This window comes from Borostomias antarcticus (genome assembly GCF_949987555.1).
Source record: "Borostomias antarcticus genome assembly, chromosome: 25".
NCBI lineage: Eukaryota > Metazoa > Chordata > Actinopteri > Stomiiformes > Stomiidae > Borostomias > Borostomias antarcticus.
Genome location: NC_140258.1, coordinates 736,389 through 757,500, shown reverse-complemented (window position 1 = coordinate 757,500; position 21,112 = coordinate 736,389). Strand labels below are relative to the sequence as shown.

General features: G+C 44.9%; 1 protein-coding gene across 1 annotated transcript in view; it reads right to left on the bottom strand.

Annotated features, from left to right (window-relative positions):
* The window catches only part of LOC311325894 (protocadherin-15-like), a gene marked incomplete at both ends in the record, with an annotated part of 380,555 nt that extends 359,875 nt beyond the window's left edge, over positions 1-20,680 (bottom strand). The window contains 2 exons of the mRNA XM_084458712.1: positions 698-712; positions 20,590-20,680. Of these exons, the coding sequence (XP_084314838.1) occupies positions 698-712; positions 20,590-20,680 (106 nt within the window). The remainder of the gene's footprint in view (positions 1-697; positions 713-20,589) is intronic.
* Positions 20,681-21,112: the final 432 nt, after the last annotated feature.

The window sequence follows — 21,112 nt, the reverse complement described above, 5'->3', positions numbered from 1 at the left end:
GTGCAGTTATTAAAACAGTTCTCCAGAGAACTCGTTTTTGCTGGTAGGGGTGTGGAAGTGTTGGAGTCGGACCGTTTTTGTAATAGGATACGAAAAAGGTGAGGTTGCTGCGAGTGGTTGCTACGCAAAGCATAGCCTACCGCTTGATTTTATCAATGGCCTCGTCAATGAGATTGACGGCGCATTACTACTAATTGTTATGCGGTCGCAGCCGTGGGATACTTGATTCTGCTAGCCAATCAGAATCAAGTATCCAAACTCTCCATTGTAGAATACAAAGTATTTAACACGGCTTCCAGCCAATCAGAATCAAGAACCAGAACTAACCGTTGTATAATTAATGTTTTGCTATGTTATGTTATGTCATGGCTGTTATGAATGACATTGACACGGTGCCACCAACAATTGGAGAAGGACATTGGATGACAGAAGGACTGGAAGGATGACCATCTGACCGGCTGGTTATGACGTGGACACCACAGACATGGGGGGAGGGGGGGGGGGGGGGTTACCAGGACACAAAGACACAGGTTATGACATCTTGGCAGGCAGCACTACACCAGAGAGAGGCGGATACACACACACGATGACTGAGTGAAGGTTGTGTGTGTGTGTGTGTACTGTATAAGAGGAGGAGATGGAGAGAGAGATTGACAGAGAGGAAGGAGGGATGAAAAGGAGAGGTAGAGCCTCTTACCCTCATACTGCCAGTCTGACGGAGGGGTCAGAGTTAGTGGCGCCAGCGGGAAGCAGAAAAGAAAGCATGGAAGAAAAGCATGAAAAGTGTTGCTTTGGAGAAAGATTTGATGTTAGAAGAGAGGAGGACAAAAAAAACATTAGAACCGTGAGGGCAGGAGAGAGCAGGAGAGGGAGAGGAGGAGGAGGAGGAGGAGATGGAGAGCAGGAGGAGAGGGAGGGAGAGGAGGAAGAGGGAAGAGGAGGAAGCATTAGTGAACTGTGAACAGCTTTACAAACATGGCAGTCTGATCTCTCTTCTCTGGGGGCTGCTGTGGAGATCACCATCCCAGTAACTCCATCACAAAACAACAACAACAACAAAACAGGAACATATGACATTCATCATCCCAGTAACTCCATCACAAAACAACGACAACAACAAAACAGGAACATATGACATTCATCATCCCAGTAACTCCATCACAAAACAACAACAAAACAACAACATTATGACATTCATCATTCCAGTAACTCCATCACAAAACAACAACATTATGACATTCATCATCTTGTGAGTAAGACATAAACAAGGTATTCTACACCTCATTAACATCTACATCTCATTAACATCACATTTTACCACAGGCAGAGTTGTACCCAAAATGAAACAGTATACAGGATGATACAGGATTAGAGTGGCACACACACACATACGCGCGCACACGCACGCACACACGCACACACACACACACACACACACACACACACACACTAACAATGAGTCATTTAGCATCAAATGTCCCCCTATCTACGGCATGTCTAGAAACACAGGTGTCCCCTTCCCGCCGAACCTGTCATTAGAGAGGGACAGCGGAACCAGACACCGACACCAGCACGGCGTCGCCAGGCCCCTCCCTCTAAGGTTACCCCCACCCGCCGGCTGTCACGCAGCACAACACCTGTTGCTAGGTGCGAGGCAGTGGCTAGTGTTCTCATCAAGCATGCAGGCCACCAGGGTTTCATCAGCGCGGAGAGTGAAACATGCACGTTAATCAGTAAACCCATCCAGAGGGAGCCATAATGATCTAATATTAATTAGGGCTGCTATAGCACAGGTGTGTATGGTAATTAGTGATTAAACTGGAAGGGTATTCCCAGGACAGGATCTCATCATTAGTGCATTTATTTATTTCCTCCAGGTAATATATATATAAACTGTATGTATATATATATATATATATATATATATATATATATATAAACTCCTGAAAAATAGTTGAATATTCTTGTGTTGGTATTCCCTCTTGTTTTGAGTGGCCTGGTGGATCAGATGAGTCACTCTCCCACAGTAATAATTCCATGAATGCAGGATCCAACCTCTTTCGAAAGGTGACTAATCAGGCTAAAATACAAAACCAACTGGTATTATTAAAGGGGAGAAATAATCCACCTAAATAATGTTTCCAAACAATTTTGAGGAGTATATAACATATGTTACGGTCAATGTGAGAAAACGGGGAATGTGAGCTTTTCCCGGTTATTGCGCACATTCCCCGACCTCGCGGGGAATGTAGGAGAAACATGTGCGTTTCTCACATCTCCCGGGTAATGTGCACATTCCCCGACCTTGAGAAATTGGTTAGTATTTCTCACATCTCCCGCAAGGTCGGGGATTGTGCACATTAACCGGGAAATGCTTACAATTCCCGACCTTGCGGTAAATCTAGCAAAGTCCAACCGTATGCAAAACTTCTGCGCAGCCGGGTGGTGGGAGAGGGCTCGTGCGCTTAGAACCAGAGGCGCTTGACATTTTGCCCATGGTTTTCGAATAGATAGCATCAATTGCATTAATGGAAACATTAAATTGGGTCTAATTATACATGTGTTGAAAGTTAAGATAATTAGCCTACAAGCCGCGAGGCTACGCAACACAAGCAAAACAATCTCACTTTCACTCGTCCCACTCATCTGTTTCACTCCCCCCGCACGGCAGGGACAAGAGAAACAATGCACATCTTCTGTTCTCGGCCGTCTTGAATTGAACTGTTACACCACAGAACGAAACTTACAACTAATAGGTTAGTAAAGGACATGTACAAGGTGTTTGTCATCAAAAAATGTAATTTCCATCTTTATGAATTTCTGTGTAAATCTGATCAAACCAAAAAGTGTTTCATTCGTCCCGGTCCTCCCCTACAGTTAATAACAGTCTGTGGTCTACCTTGAACAGTAATATAGCCTACGCTGCACACAGTGTAAGTAGTATTAGGAGGATAGGCCTACACTGGTGATCAAGTTAACAAACGCAAAAGGAACATTGCAACAACAGGAAGGTGGGAACCTCCAAAGGAACCCTACACGTTAGCTAGCCGAAAGACAGACGAAATGATGAAAAATCTCTCACAGGTGTGCGCCAGTAACGTTAGCCCAACTACCGTGGGTGCCTCTTATGGTGCACATCAAGCCCCCAGGATTCGAAATCTAAGGTGAAGGCCTATTGAACCGCGCCATCTTGGCTAGATTTGTAGTCATTTGGCTATTTCCGGTGACTTTTGTACTTGCGCAGTTGAGCTTTTCTGTCCGACGCGCGTCCACGAAAAGGTTCACCTTTATGTGAAATGTAGACGCACGTTCCCGGCTCTCCCCGCTTTGATTTAGCAATGAAAACCGGCTTGCATATTAACCTGTTTTTGTCAAATATATCCATTGGAGAAATTATTTTTTCATCCAGGCATCTTAGTTTTAACAGGTTAAATATAACTGAACATGTTTTGTTTGCTAGTAGATGGTATTCATTCCGTTCGCGATAACGTTATTGCAGCCAGGCTAAATTCCTCCAGGGAGTCAGTGACCGGCGAGTTGAAAAGCTTCACTCCCCGCCAGCAGGAGCTGTGGCCGCTGCTACCGCATCTCGGATAACCTGCTGAGTTCATGGCTGCTATTTCACATTCGCCCTTGATCAATCCCAATACCGATCCATGGTAATAATGAATCAATCGTTCAGATCAGATCGGCAGTGCTGCATGCATGTTACAACATCATTGTTAGCTTTATTAACATAACCATAGACTACATTTATCTCTCTAACGTTAGGCTATCCATCTTACACCAGTCGGCCATTCGATAGCTAGAAGCGGTGACAATGTTGACCGTGGACGTGGACGCGCGTAGGACAGAAGTACAACTGCGCAAGTACAAAAGTCAACGGAAGGCCAGAAAAGCACAACTGCGCAAGTACAAAAGTCACCGGAAATGGTCAAATGACTACAAATTTGCCAAGATGGCGCGGTTCAATAGGGCTTCATTGTTGATAGCGGTCAGTGAATGGAGTGGCTGTATACAGTTCTATTAATACATCCATGGTGCACATCCTCCGAGGCGTCACATAAGCCCTCTCCCACCACCCGGCTGCGCAGAAGTTTTGCATACGATTGCGCTTTCCTAGATTTACCGCAAGGTCGGGGAATGTGCACATTACCCGGGAGATGTGAGAAACGCACATGTTTCTCCTACATTCCCCGCGAGGTCGGGGAATGTGCGCAATAACCGGGAAAAGCTCACATTCCCCGTTTTCTCACATTGACCGTAACATATGTTTATATATATATATATCTCAGTGGTGGCTGGTGACTCAAAAAACTGAGGAGGACAGGAGGAAGAGAGGTGAACAGCCCATGGGTGCCGGGGGGGCACTTTCCTTCAGTCAGTGAAAAATCAGCTTTAAAATGTGGATTTACAGTCTTTTTTAGCATATGAAAAACTAAATAACACTTCCTTCAACTACATGCAGCATTTATTTATCATATTCATACAAAACAACAATAAAACATTGTAAGCAATAGTTGTTGTAATGGATTGTACTCTTCTCTAAAGAGAGAAAATAATTGATATTGGTGAGGTGCTGGAGAGGTTAGGTGATATATACAAAAATGTTTTTGATTAGGGGACACTGAGGTGTGCTGGCTCTCAAACATTGTTGGCAAATAGATTTGACAACTGGACAATGGAATACGTTGCACAGCAAATGCAGTATCCAACAGTTCGCTCAAGGCTAGCTAGCAATGGTACATCTATGGGATTAGCTCATTTGGGTTGCTGTCAAAGCTGCTACTCTTATGTTGCTATAGCCTACAATTACCAGAACAATATGAACATTAAGTTGAAAGTTTTCCATCCACCCATCCATCACTGGATGAGGAATAAGAACCGCAAAGCGATCAATTCTCACGCAAGCAGGAGCCAGGCTGTTCAGTGCATTTCTCCAATCCGGTGTTGCGACCCAGTCTCTAGAAATGTTTTGGACGAGTTGACGACCGTTTGCGCCTCCAGCCAATCTGCGCGCCTGCCTATGCCGTAGCCTGACGTGCACCTCGTAGCTAACGTTACCGGCTATAGCCAGCCAGTGGAACTGTCGTGTTCAGACGGCTCTAGCTCAAAAAGTATTTATGTCAGCTTAGATATTTAGGTTGCGATCACACCAGAAAGTCCGAACCAAGGACCAGACCAAATGAGTGAAGTTGAAACATTGTTGCATTTTTTTTTGGTCTGGTTCGCATTCACAAGGTCATTTGTGTAATCGAACCAACACATGTAAACAAATGTGGCGGTCATACAGGTTGCTCATCTATTGGCTAGAAAAATTCTGAGGGAAAATCTGTCATTAACGGCATGTAATTAGAGCAATCACTGTTACAACGGAGCTGCAACAGCGCATTGCATTTGCCATACTGGCGCTACTTGTGATTATTTGGTGCTCTGGCCAAATAACAACGGTGACCCAATATGAGCATGACCAAATCTGGATGCGTGTAAACAATGAAGGCGCGCTGATTTTTTCAATGCAAAGGAGTCGTAGGAGTTGGTACCGACACAGAATACGAGCCCTGATGGATGCCGACGAGACCTTCTCCGTGTACCTATCACACAGGAGACGAGCTCTTTGTTTGGGTCCTACGGATAGTCCGATGCCCGTTCACACCAAAAGCGAACCGAAGCATGGTCCCTTTCGAAGTCGACCGAGTCCTTGCTTTTTAGGCGGACCATGGTTCGGTTGTTTGATCCGGGGACCGAGTTCGAATATGCGTTCACACCTCTCCAAACGAAGCAGAGCAAACTTTTTTGTTCCGATAGTCCGATTCCAAACGGATCAAATGTGTAGGTGTGAACACACCCTTAGATGGCTAGAATCAAGACAAATAGACGAACAGTTTGATGTATAATATGTCCCATAACACTTTCGGATGTATTATATTATGGAGCTACGAACACACAAAAAGTCTCCAATGGCACAGGGAAGAGAAACACAGACATCAACGCCGACTCAATTGGCCTTCACTGTGGTAAATCTAGAATCTGAAATGTGATTGGAATGAAATGTCAATCATTAAATCCTGTTCAGAGTACTGTCCTCCCTTGTGGTAATTTTTCAGTGTTTTGACCAATCACAAATTAGCATGAAAAAATTGCATCACATTGATAGACCCCTAAGGGACACGCCCAAGGGAGGAATTCCTCCCTTCCATAGATAGATATGGGTCCTCCAGCTTCATGTTATAGATGTCACTGTTAAAAATATAAATAAATGCACATATTTATATTTGAATCCCTCTCTTCTCTCTAAAAACTGAGGACTGTCCTCCTCTACCTCAATGGACGAGCCTCCTCTGATATATATATATATATATTAGGCCTGCCCCTGACTAAAGATTTTCCTGCTCAACTAGAAGTCCTCATTTCAAGCGACTAGTCGACTACTTGTTCCTTCCTATTATTATGATGATGATTATTATTATACATATAATCTCACCATACACACGGAGCGAGCGGCAGCAGCCGCCTCAGCAAAGCGGTAGATTAATTCTCAATGTGTTGGCATTCTGCAACGTTTTGATCTGAACCATTGTATATGATCATAAGTAACCTTAAAACAGGGCTAAACTTGCATTTTCCCTTTACTACTCCTTGAATGCAACATTTGTTTGGTGCGGTATAGGCCTTATTATAGTTGTAGGCCATCGACATACGGAATCATTACTATGATAAGCCTATAGGCTCTAGTTGTGTTGAGTTATCAACGTAATGTGGCTTTTATTCATAGGCTACTGCCCGTGATGCTTCACGGGATAGCCTATAAATGAAAAGGCCTACATCATAACATTATATTATGACACAAATGGGTCAATTCACAGACACATCCAAAGCATAGACATTATTTAGTGATTAGGCTACGGTGGCGATTGATTCCGTTTAAACTGTGTGACACATTGGAGGGTTTCTTGCAGTGACCAATGTATTTATTATTCAATATGTCATGCGTTTCGCAGACTTTCATCCTTCTGCCATCGGAGTCGCGTTTTCCGGTTTCTCCAGAAACGTGCTTATCGTAGTTACGGGAGGGTCGGAGTGTGCGTAGAGTTACGCACACCTTCCGCCAACTTATCGCTCAGCTCGTTTTTTATAAATACCGAAAGTTGCTTAGAAAGTTGCTCAGCATGGGTAACGCACGCTTTTGTACTTACGCAACGTTTATAAATGAGGCCCCAGAAGCGTAAACTATCCGCCGCGTGAGCCGGCCGCGGAGATTCGCTATGTGACGCTGCTGGTGTGAACAGTCACGTTGACGCTGACGCTTCCGGTGTGCGTTAGCTAGCAATTTTTGAGCATGGTCTGTGGGCAATGGTGGTACACAAAAGCTGTTTAGCTAGCTAACGTTAGCTAGCTTAAAGGAGAATGCTCGTTTTTGACAACCTGGACCTTATTTACGGCATATTATAAGACGATTCACTCACCGAGATAACTTTGGTGTAATTTGGAGGCCTGAAGAAGACATTTTTAATCCAGTGCGAGCCAAGTATATCCATGCAATGGGGCACTGAGAATGCAGCTTCTAAAAAATATATTTTCTGCCGCGAAACTGTTGTTTTCATCAATCTGTCTTTATGAATCGCTAATTGTGCTTACATAGAGCGTAGGCCTGTTGTGGTTTTTCACATGCCTCTGTAATATGATCTTTAGAAACGTCTTTAGAAACGAAATAGCTTCCTCACTTGCTCCAGCACGCATGCGCACAGCGTGCTGGAGCAACGCTTGCGCGCTGTGCGCATGTGTGCTGGAGCAAGTGGGGAAGCTATTTCATTTCTAAAGAAAAAAAAAAAGAAGTGATATGAAACATAGCTGCTGGTGCTGTGAAAAAACATGGGAAAGAAGCCCAATATCTTTGCAAATTAATATTCAAAAATTGTAAAATCTGTGGAATAGCTTAGTTTAAAGTAGATGCAAAGGAACATGTCATTGGATTGTTATGACATGAATTTCAGAAAAAAATCGCTATCCACGATGTCAACTGCATTTCATTGTTAGCATTTTGATGTTGCAGTAGGCTACTGTGCAATGTTGAATCTAATGTAATCAATAGAGCTTTGTGTAAACAACCATTTTTGAGTGACAGTTGATTCCATGTCCCGTTCATGAAGTACAAAAAATAATCCAGTAAAAAAATGTACACTTCTCTGCTCATCTGATATCTGTGCATTTCTATGGGCAGGACTAACGTTAACAGCCGATGTGTAAACATGCTTCCTGGCTGTTCAATTGATTAATCTGTCTTGTTCTGTCCTGAAATTTAGTCAGATTTGTCACTATAACAATAGTAATCATACTGTAACATCCCAGGGACTCCACAGAAAATCAGTCAACTAATAAAATGATGACTGAAGACATAGCAAGTGGTGTCCCATTTCTTAGGTAAAGATTTCAACCCCATCCCTTGTGGCTCCGTTCTGAAGGGCCACTACCCAGTTGAAGGGACTCCAAAACTAGGGGCTAGGGCTAAGGGGGGGTATCGGGATTGGGCCTTAATTGGGATCAACAACATTGTGTTGAAGTAGAGCAGGGAGAGGTAGGAGGAGTGGAGAGGCAAAGGACTGGCTCTCCCAGCCCCGGACGGAACATGCGACCAATAGAAACATGCTGAACGAATGCACCTCAATATCAGGTCCCTGATTGTTAGCAGAACTGGCCCTCCCTATACGCTCACTACGCAAGTTGCGTAGGGCCCCGCAAATTACGTAAGGCCCCGCCTTCCCCTCCTCTCGTGCCAAAGCAGGTGTCAATCAGTTAAAGCATAGAGAAGAAGATGAAGCGGAGCTACAATTCGGCCAATGAAAAGAGGAAAAAAAGCATGAGACTGAATTGCGGGAACAGCAATCAGGTAAACCTGTGTTATCTCTTCTCCAAGTTTGATGTCAGCTAATAACAGTGGCTAAAGTTAACGTTGAGTTGCTTGTTAGCTTTCAGCGCATCCTTGTCTGTCTGTCTTGCTAACCAACACTTGGGCTCAGCAGCGCATCTCTTCTGCGTCTGTGACTTTGTGCCTGACAAATGTGACAGGGAAATGTATTATGTACGGTTTGAGACATGCAACAACGTGCAAAGCTGTTTATAAACTGCAGTTCGGAAATGTGTTGCGGTAATAGCTAACGTTACCCGATCTGTTCCACAAATATTTACGCTGTGTGGCCAAATGTGTTGGCTAGATAATGTAATGGTGCGTTCGTTTGTGGTTGGAGGTGGCAAGTGGCAAAATACCTACCTCCGACCTGTGTGCATTCGAGCTATATACCATTATATCAGTTACCTAGTTATATCTATATACCATTATATCACAGCTACCTAGTTATATCTATATACCATTATATCACAGTTACCTAGTTATATCTATATACCATTATATCACAGTTACCTAGTTATATCTATATACCATTATATCACAGTTACCTAGTTATATCTATATACCATTATATCACAGTTACCTAGTTATATCTATATACCATTATATCACAGCTACCTAGTTATATCTATATACCATTATATCACAGTTACCTAGTTATATCTAGTGCATTCGAGCAACTGGGGGCTGTGAAACATATCCGAATTTGCGACGAGGAAGTGTGAGTTCATGCAGTGTTTTATTTAATCATTCCTAGTAGCAAGTCGCAATTTGCCACCTCCCAGTTATAAACGAACGCACCATTAGCTAGCTAGCTACGTTGAAGTACATGTATTAAGTGTACTTGTGTAATCGTTTTTCACTAGGGATAGGCCTATCCATATTGCAGCTGATGAAATTAATAATAGCATTGTTACCTATAATTTACAGGTGCTATGCTGAAGTTTGTACGTAAAACTAAAGGAGATGCTGGATCATCAGCTAGTACAAGCTCACTTGATCCACATCCAGCGTCAGCCAGTACTACCACAGGCCCAGTACAACCAGCTACTACAGATACTACAGGCCCAGTACAGCCAGCTACTACAGATACCACAGGCCCAATACAGCCAGCTACTACAGATACCACAGGCCCAGTACAACCAGCTACTACAGATACTACAGGCCCAGTACAACCAGCTACTACAGATACTACAGGCCCAGTACAACCAGCTACTACAGATACCACAGGCCCAGTACAGCCAGTACTACCACAGGCCCAGTACAGCCAACTACTACAGATACCACAGGCCCAGTACAGCCAGCTACTACAGATACTACAGGCCCAGTACAGCCAGCTACTACAGATACTACAGGCCCAGTACAACCAGCTACTACAGATACCACAGGCCCAGTACAGCCAGCTACTACAGATACTACAGGCCCAGTACAGCCAGCTACTACAGATACCACAGGCCCAGTACAGCTAGCTACTACAGATACCACAGGCCCAGTACAGCTAGCTACTACAGATACCACAGGCCCAGTACAGCCAGCTACTACAGATACCACAGGCCCAGTACAACCAGCTACTACAGATACTACAGGCCCAGTACAGCCAGCTTCGGGAACTACTAACACAGACCTAGGTGAAGTACAGGCAGCCTCAACCAGTACTAGCACTAGCACAAACAGAGGTGTACAGCCAGCATCAGCTACTGTACAAGCAGTTCGGGGGGGAGAGACTCAATTGTAGCACTGGGGTGTCAATAGAAAAAGGTTTACATGTCTCACGGGTCAGGTAGTAGGGCCCCTTAGCAGAACTTTGCTGAGGGCCCCAGGGAGGTCAGGGCCGGCTCTGATTGTTAGGACCTGTCATTAAAGAGCACAGGCCCAATAGCCTACAGGAACAACTACTGTAGGTTAATGAATAGGATATCTGCTAGAGGGAAAGCTACTGGTGAAGCAACATCTCCTGATGGAAGGTTTGGGTTCTCCACTAGCCAGCGTCTCCTGATGGAAGGTTTGGGTTCTCAACTAGCCGGCGTCTCCTGAAGAAGGGTTTGGGTTCTCAACTAGCCAGCGTCTCCTGATGGAAGGTTTGGGTTCTCAACTAGCCGGCGTCTCCTGAAGAAGGGTTTGGGTTCTCCACTAGCCGACGTCTCCTGATGGAAGGTTTGGGTTCTCCACTAGCCGGCGTCTCCTGATGGAAGGTTTGGGTTCTCCATTAGCCTGGCTGACTGTGCTCGCGGTCTCTACTCCTCATGAAACACTAACCACGCTCTGCTCTGCCCATATCCAGGGACATGATATGGTACCTCCGTATTCTCAGCAGAGTGTGTGCTAGTGGACGGCAGAGAGAGAAAAAAACATTCCATCAGTAATTGGTAATCAGGGCGCTCCAGCTTTGGAGCAGCCTAATCCTGAGATTCTAATTGGAACCTTGGGGTTCAACAGCTCTAATCAATCTGTTACCTCCTCAAGCAACTAAGCTCCAATTAAAATTATGTTTAATTCATTTGTTTTCTTCTCAAAAAAGATGACCAGCAGACATTATTTTCAACAGTTAGGGGGAAAAAAAGAAAAGTTATGTCATCAAAGCTGTGAAATAGGATTAATCCTAGTCAGGCCAACAGAGCTGACTACCTTTTAATGGTCACCAGGCATTGTATGACATAACCTTGAACAAATTGCAACAGAAATGGTTTCAACTGTTTTTGTCTCATAAATATGTTCTTTATAACATATCAAAAGTCCCCCAAAAACCCAGTGGTGGAAAGTATTGAAAATGCTCAAATAGATGATGCCATCATTTCCCATTGACGCCTATGCACATAAAGTCCAGGCATTTTATGAGACAAAAGGGGTCAATATGGAAAAATATTGGGGGGAAAAGAAAAAAAAGTATCCAGGGTTGTAGACTGTCCTCTTCAGGGTTCTACTGTTCTCTACAGGGTTGTAGACTGTCCTCTCCAGGGTTCTACTGTTCTCTACAGGGCTGTAGACTGTTCTCCAGGGTTGTAGACTGTCCTCTCCAGGGTTCTACTGTTCTCTACAGGGATGTAGACTGTTCTCCAGGGTTCTACTGTTCTCTACAGGGCTGTAGACCGTTCTCCAGGGTTGTAGACTGTCCTCTCCAGGGTTCTACTGTTCTCTACAGGGCTGTAGACTGTTCTCCAGGGTTGTAGACTGTCCTCTCCAGGGTTCTACTGTTCTCTACAGGGCTGTAGACTGTTCTCCAGGGTTCTACTGTTCTCTACAGGGCTGTAGACTGTTCTCCAGGGTTCTAGACTCTTGAGCTATTTGATTAATACACGTCAGATTTTCTGTTGCAATATGTGTGAGATTCACCCCTTTTCTCTTCACCAAATGCCAATAGCATTAAAAATATATTTCCGAATATGCACTGTGATGCATCCTATATAGTTTCTGGTTGATTGGGGACAGTGTTGTGTGGACATCAGACAAGAAAACATGCATATAATTTTTTTTACTAGGCGAAAATTGGAAATTGTGATATTTGTCACACCTTCATCAGCATTTTTCATTACGTTCCACCACAGGGATTTTGGGGGACTTTTGATATGTTATAAAGAAAATATGTATGAGACTTAAACAGTTGAAATAATTTCTGTTGCAATTTTTTCCATATTGACCCCTTTTGTCTCATAAAATGCCTGGACTACAAATGTAATTTCCAATTAAGTTTACTATAGATATATTTTCCAAGCAAGTTGGTCTAGAAATGGTCAGTCACTTGCTGTCCCTGCTGTGAAAAGACCCTCTGAGATTCAGACAGATGGAAAGACCGGAGACATGCTGAACCACTTCTCTCTCAAGACGGAGGTCTCTGTCTCATCTTGGCCCGAGCTCCATCATTTCATTAACGCTTTAATAGCTCCAGATGAAGCCGTAATTGCTCATGACCTTCATATCAATAACAAGCCTCAGGTCTGGGTGAGTCTGCGGACGTCTTCTCCCTCCCGCACCAGGACCAGGGAAGCTACCGCCGCCTACTGGATAGCACCAGCTCCAGGGGAAAGACCCAGACAGGGCCACCAGCCTCTAGTGTACACTCTCAGGGTCAAAGGTTACTATATAGTGGTGACCCTGACAAGGCCACCCGACAGGGAGGCTGCACACATGGGGACCCGGTGGTGTGTGTTGGTTGTTTGTGTGTGTGGAGCACTGTGGGGCCCCCTGCTGGGACGGGGCCAGCTGATGGCCTGAGGGAGGGATGCAGACCGAGGGCGTCTGGCCAGCGTCGCACCCTTGTCAGGGAGGTCACAGAAGAGAATGAGAGAAAGAGGCGAGAGGTCTGTCTATATCCCCCAAAATAGCTCAGAACCAACTCTGCGTGGATGGTGCAATGCTAAACGCCCCTAATAAAACCCCAGCCACACTCCGACACAGGTCGGAGCAAAGACAGACTGTGAAACCACGAGTTGAGCACAATCTGTTCCAGGAAAGTAACAGCTCCCTGAGGTCATATCCTAGGTCCAGCAGTCTCAGAGAGCTCCTCGATCCATCACATCAACAGTAGCAAGCTCTCAAGCCAAATGGAAAAACACATCATTTCAAGACATGAAAGAAGGAACAAAGAGGGAGGCCAGAGTGTGATAGAATGCTATAATGCTCTCAACACTTTAACCTCTGCACAATTGTTACACTGGCTAAGAGACTAGAGAGACAGTGAGGTGTGTGTGTTCGTGTGTGAGAGAGAAAAAAATAGAGAAAGCGAGAGAGGTGTGTGTTAGAGATGGGACCGATCCGATGCCGGATCGGGATGGGGCTCCGATCCGGATGTGGTTCACGGATCGGGTGATCCATGTACCGATCCAGATGAAATGAAAGAGCTCTGGAATACGTATCCCTCAGTCCAGCGTCTAGTTCACCAAACTAGCCTACCTTTCCAGACTGTTCGCTTATGTTTGTAAACGTTTGGTGTGAAAACAAACGTCATGCTGAATAAAGTTTAAAATAGTGTGCAAAGAACGTTTGCAAGTGAAAGTCTCGAGTTGCAAGCGCTGCTCGAGTTGGTTACACAAGATGGTGGCGGAGGATTTCCAAAAGCAAAAGCGCATATTTGGCAATATTTCTGATTTAAAGCAATACATAGCGTTTTCTCCGGTTTTCTCTGAACTGCGAGTACGTGCACTGTCGTAAAGTTATCAGATTGTCTTTTTCTTTTTCTGGCTTCCTCTGTGATGTTTCGCTTCGGTTTTCTCACCTCCGCCATGATATCATTGAGCTAAAAAACGCATGATATCCATAGACTTGGAGGTGGGGTGTGATGGTAATTTGGAGGTGGGGTGTGATGGTAGTTTGGAGGGGGGGTGTGATGGTAGTTTGGAGATGGGGTGTGATGGTAGTTTGGAGGTGGGGTGTGATGGTAGTTTGGAGGTGGGGTGTGATGGTAGTTTGGAGGTGGGGTGTGATGGTAGTTTGGAGGTGGGGTGTGATGGTAGTTTGGAGGTGGGGTGTGATAGTAGTTTGGAGGTGGGGTGTGATGGTAGTTTGGAGGGGGGGTGTGATGGTAGTTTGGAGGTGGGGTGTGATGGTAATTCGGAGGGGGGAGATAGTAGTTTGGAGGTGGGGTGTGATGGTAGTTTGGAGGTGGGGTGTGATGGTAGTTTGGAGGTGGGGTGTGATGGTAGTTTGGAGGTGGGGTGTGATGGTAGTTTGGAGGTGGGGTGTGATGGTAGTTTGGAGGTGGGGTGTGATGGTAGTTTGGAGGTGGGGTGTGATGGTAGTTTGGAGGGGGGGTGTGATGGTAGTTTGGAGGTGGGGTGTGATGGTAGTTTGGAGGTGGGGTGTGATGGTAGTTTGGAGGTGGGGTGTGATGGTAGTTTGGAGGTGGGGTGTGATGGTAGTTTGGAGGTGGGGTGTGATGGTAGTTTGGAGGTGGGGTGTGATAGTAGTTTGGAGGTGGGGTGTGATGGTAGTTTGGAGGTGGGGTGTGATGGTAGTTTGGAGGTGGGGTGTGATGGTAGTTTGGAGGTGGGGTGTGATGGTAGTTTGGAGGTGGGGTGTGATGGTAGTTTGGAGGTGGGGTGTGATGGTAGTTTGGAGGTGGGGTGTGATGGTAGTTTGGAGGTGGGGTGTGATGGTAGTTTGGAGGTGGGGTGTGATGGTAGTTTGGAGGTGGGGTGTGATGGTAGTTTGGAGGTGGGGTGTGATGGTAGTTTGGAGGTGGGGTGTGATGGTAGTTTGGAGGTGGGGTGTGATGGTAGTTTGGAGGTGGGGTGTGATGGTAGTTTGGAGGTGGGGTGTGATGGTAGTTTGGAGGTGGGGTGTGATGGTAGTTTGGAGGTGGGGTGTGATGGTATTTTGGAGCGGGGTGATAGTTTGGCTGTGCTGTCAGACAGAGATGAGTGGATGAGAGGCAGAATGAAGAGGGTGATTAGAGTGGGTCAGAGATAGCATGCAATCAGAGAGGATGAGAGAGAGAGAGACATGACTTATAACAAAAAAAACTTCCGCACAGCAATGTGCAAACACTTTCATTTCATTTCAAACCTTTATTTATACTCGTAAAGCACTGAGGTTTCCCTTATTTACAGTGTTGACGAGTTCACAAATAATATAGTCATCACAAATAGTTACACAAATAACAACAGAACAAATACAATATACAACAACAACAATACTACTAATAATAATAAATATAATTATAATCATACTAATTAAAAACAATTACAGGTTGAAGTACAAGAGCCAAGGATTTTAACTGACTGAAGGAAGAACCTCAAGCTTTAGAGGGTGTTGTAGAGTACTCCAGGTATAAGGAGCATCATGGACATGAGGAAACAGCAGAAGATTTGTGAAAGGAGAGGACTGGACTACAGCCACTGTAACGATTGAGTGGTGGGGCAGACTGCCAATTAACTTTCAGACAGACAGATTCATGGATGAGAGGCAGCAGGGACTGGGGAGGGGCCTGGACAATCCCTCCTCTAATCAAGATCATCCCTAGTTGACACTGGACACACACACACAGACAAATACCCCCCCCCCCCCCCCCCAGACATACACACACGAACAAACACACACACTCATGCATACACACACACACACCCTCCTCCCCATCTCCAGAGTGTTTAACGCCCCTTAAAGGTGTGCCTCCTTTCTATGAGCCAATCAGGCTTCATCTGTGAACAATGCAACCAGCTCTATTTCCTCCATGCTCTCTATGTAATTACCCAAATCCGCACTCACTCAAATTACTGCCTACAATACCGTATGTGGGTCCGCACTCAAAACTACTTTTATTTATTTTATTTTTTATTTTATTTAGCCTTTATTTAACCAGGAAAAGTCCCATTGAGATTAAAAATCTCTTTTTCAAGAGAGACCTGGCCAAGATAGGCAGCAGTGCAATCCAAACACAGAGTTACAGACGCAAAATAGACAACAGAAACACAGAGATGCAACAGCAATACAGTTTACACACGTGACTTGGTGATTTGGCTATATGGCAATACGCTAGTTAAAAACATGAACATAGCCTACTTTTAAATCTACCTCTAAAACCTTCATAGTTGATTTAAAAACATCTACTGAGACCTGCTCCTCAAGTTTGAGATCATTTTGTAGCATGTTCCAGGCAGAAGGACCCGAATAACTAAAAGCCATTTTCTCCTTTTCTGTTCTGACTTTGGGAACAGACAGCAGCAAGAAGTCATGTGATCTTAAGGAGTATTTCCCAGTAGTTTTTTGTAAAATGGAGGCACAGAGGTAAGAAGGAAGAAGACCAAGAATTGCCTTATAAATAATGATGTATTGTTGTAAATATATTGTTGCCTTATAAATAATGATGTTTTGATTTAATATGCTCTTTATTTCATACACACGTCACAGATCTCAACAGACGCGTTGGCTCTGCCTTGTTCAGTGTTTACTCAACAGGTGCTCATTCAGTCTTTTATAGGTACTCTTGGTATCGCACCTGCAGAAGATCAATTACAATTAACCCATTTTCACATGAGGCTAATTTGCAGATACATAGGCTATGCAAAACGCCATCAAAACAATTCATCATCAAAAACGATTAACACATTTTACATCTCATATAGCCTAATGCAGTGGATAGTTAATAACCGGGGCTGATAACATCAAGTCGTAACACCGTTCATACGTCAGACACCCTGCAGATCTTTTAATTAACTACATTAACATATACAGAGAAGGAAATATGTGTGTGTGTGAAATAAAGAGCATATTAAAGGACAATGCTCGTTTTTGACAACCTGGACCTTATTTAGGGCATATTATAAGACGTTTCACTCACCGAGATAACTTTGCTGTAGTTCGGAGGCCTGTAGAAGAAATTTAAAATCCTGCGCGAGCCAGTATATCCATGTAATGGCGGCGGACGGGGCACTGAGAATGCAGCTTCTAAAAAATCTATTTTCTACCGCGAAATGGTTGTTGTTGTCATCAATCTGTCTTGATGAATCGCTAGTTGTGCTTACATAGAGCGTAGGCCTGTTGTGGTTTTTCACATGCCTCTGTAATATGATCTTTAGAAACGTCTTTAGAAACGAAATAGCTTCCCCACTTGCTCCAGCACGCATGCACACAGCGCTCAAGCGTTGCTCCAGCAGTTAAAGTAGTTTTGAGTGCGGACCCTCATCCCTTATTCTGATCAGGTTTTGTAGCGGTCCTGCACCGGTTCTGAGCGCAGCTACTCCACTAATATTGAACACAATACCAGATGTTCCACAGATGGCCGGAGGTCTGGGACCTCTATAACACAGATGACCGGTGGTCTGGGACCTCTATAACACAGATGGCCGGAGGTCTGGGACCTCTATAACACAGATGACCGGTGGTCTGGGACCTCTATAACACAGATGACCGGAGGTCTGGGACCTCTATTACACAGATGACCGGAGGTCTGGGACCTCTATAACACAGATGACCGGAGGTCTGGGACCTCTATAACACAGATGACCGGTGGTCTGGGACCTCTATTACACAGATGACCGGTGGTCTGGGACCTCTATTACACAGATGACCGGTGGTCTGGGACCTCTATTACACAGATGACCGGTGGTCTGGGACCTCTATAACACAGATGACCGGAGGTCTGGGACCTCTATAACACAGATGACCGGAGGTCTGGGACCTCTATAAAACAGATGACCGGTGGTCTGGGACCTCTATAACACAGATGACCGGTGGTCTGGGACCTCTATAACACAGATGACCGGTGGTCTGGGACCTCTATTACACAGATGACCGGAGGTCTGGGACCTCTATTACACAGCAGGGCAGCACAGTGGAGAGCCGTGCTCAGAGAGAGAACCTGAGAACCACAGGTCTCTCTCTGAGAAAGACAACCACAGGTCTCTCTCTGAGAAGGATAAATACAGATCTCTCTCTGAGAACCTTCCCTCTGGAATATGTAGGGATGGGACCTATGCCCACCTCCCCTAATCTCTGTAAAGCGCATTGTGTTGCCTCTATGTATGAAATGCGCTATACAAATAAAGCTTTGATTGATTTTAACCTGCCAACCACTTTCTCACTACAATGGACTTACTCTGGGAGTGTGATGACTCTGGGAGTGTGATGAGAGGCTGGGTGTAGTGGCGGGGCAGTTGCTTCCTCTGTTTTGTTTTGTTTTGTTTTGTTTTGTTTTGTTTTGTTTTGTTTTGTTTTGTTTTGTTTTGTTTTGTTTTGTTTTGTTTTGTTTTGTTGTCCCCGTGAATAGTGTATTATTACTCTGGAAACTAGATCGTGGTTTAATGAAGGATAAATCCAAACAGCACAATTTAGTATGTAACAGAACAGTCTGATGAACATCAGGACTTGTTAAGGCTATAATTAAACCCATTACGGAGACTACTGGTACTGTTAAACCTCTTCAATTATATAAATCCCGACAACAATCATGACACACATGCATGCATGCACACGCACACACATGCAGCTTATACAAATGCTTCAGCTCACTCAAACATAAGCTCCCACACAGTGAGCTGCTCTCATCGCAAACAAAAGACACGATCACATTCCTTATTAACTTCCTCTGAAGGTGACTGAGCAGAGTTAATGGGCCGGTTTCTGTGCCAGACAAACGACTATAAAGCCATGGATATAGCTGCTTTAGAGATAAACACCTCAGGGTTCTCTTGAACAACCTCGTACACACTGAGACGAAGTCATCCAAAGTTCTATGGAATTTGAGAGTTCATAAAGTCATGTTCCACTTTTATGAAGGTCCCTGCTAACAACCACTGTCACAGAATGTTTCCCCTCTACACACCTAAGTGGACACGATGAAGGCCAGGAAGTACTTCCGACATAAAAGCTACACGGAGGACCGTTTAGCGAGGCCATTCATCCAGAGCAGAGCAAAGTCTTTGAGTGACGCCCTGCAGTGACGCCATGCAGCGCAGGAGGGGAGGGGCTACCGTGGGGGCGGGACACTTTACCGTAAGTGCTGTTCTACTTAAGCATCGTCCTGTGGTGTCTCTAATACCCGTGCCAGAGATTATTACCACCCCTCGTCTAAGGATTTAATGCAAATGATTTCCCATGACCTTCCAGCGGCTTTCCTACCGGGACCTTTACTAAACGATTGGCGGAGCTACAGCTTCTTCATCGTCAGATCTCACCAAATCTATCACGGCCCCTTACGCATGACCACCTCTATCTAAAAACACATCTGGAAAAGACACAGTTCGTAAAATGCAGAACACTGACTTCATCTGAACTTGGCATTCAGCAAGGTCTTTAAAATAGCTTATGTTACCACTTCATCACTGTATAAAACCTTACAATATCAGTGTAGGACAATAAAATGAAATTTAAAAAAATTCAACACACAGCATTCCTATTTTACAAGCCTGTTTTACAGACCCAGGTTAGTGATGAGGACAGTGTTATAGACCCAAGTTATAGATGAGGACAGTGTTATAGACCCAGGTTATAGATGAGGACAGTGTTATAGATGAGGACAGTGTTATAGACCCATGTTAGTGATGAGGACAGTGTTATAGACCCAGGTTATAGATGAGGACAGTGTTATAGACCCATGTTAGTGATGAGGACAGTGTTATAGACCCAGGTTAGTGATGAGGACAGTGTTATAGATGGGGACAGTGTTATAGACCCAGGTTATAGATGAGGACAGTGTAATAGACCCAGGTTAGTGATGAGGACAGTGTTATAGACCCAAGTTATAGATGAGGACAGTGTTATAGACCCAGGTTATAGATGAGGACAGTGTTATAGATGAGGACAGTGTTATAGACCCAGGTTAGTGATGAGGACAGTGTTATAGACCCATGTTAGTGATGAGGACAGTGTTATAGATGAGGACAGTGTTATAGATGAGGACAGTGTTATAGACCCAGGTTATAGATGAGGACAGTGTTATAGATGAGGACAGTGTTATAGACCCAGGTTAGTGATGAGGACAGTGTTATAGACCCAGGTTAGTGATGAGGACAGTGTTATAGATGAGGACAGTGTTATAGATGAGGACAGTGTTATAGATGAGGACAGTGTTATAGACCCAGGTTCGTGGTGGGGACAGTGTTATAGACCCAGGTTAGTGATGAGGACAGTGTTATAGACCCAGGTTAGTGGTGGGGACAGTGTTATAGACCCAGGTTAGTGGTGGGGACAGTGTTATAGACCCAGGTTGGTGGTGGGGATGCCAGCGGGCTGCTGATAGGGTGAGGGTACCGTACCTTCTGTGTTCTGGGCACCGCAGCAGTGGAGCAGACAGAGGATCGTCATGCCTGTACCCAGCCATCTGAAGAGACACCACCCCTGTCGCATCTTCTGTCAAGGCTTACTGCCAGCCCACCTGGAGGAAAGAGAGAGAGAGGGAGAGAGTAGGAGAGAGAGGGGCATGTTTTATTTACTGAGAAGAACATTCAGCCTAGATGATTTCTTCAGAGTGACAGCCTACAGGTATATGCACTTGAAAAAATAGACCTGCACAGATGTGCACACACACACACGCGCACCCATGCACACCACACGCACACACGCGCGCGCACCCATGCACACCACACGCACACACACGCGCGCGTGCGCATGCATACCACACGCGCACACACACACTCACGCACGCACAGGCACGCGCATGCACACAGGCACACGCACGCACTCACGCATGCATGCACACTATGGGGTGTGATTAGTGCCAGCACACCATACTGAAACGCTTGACTTGCGCCTACTTAAGAAGACGCGATGACATCAAAC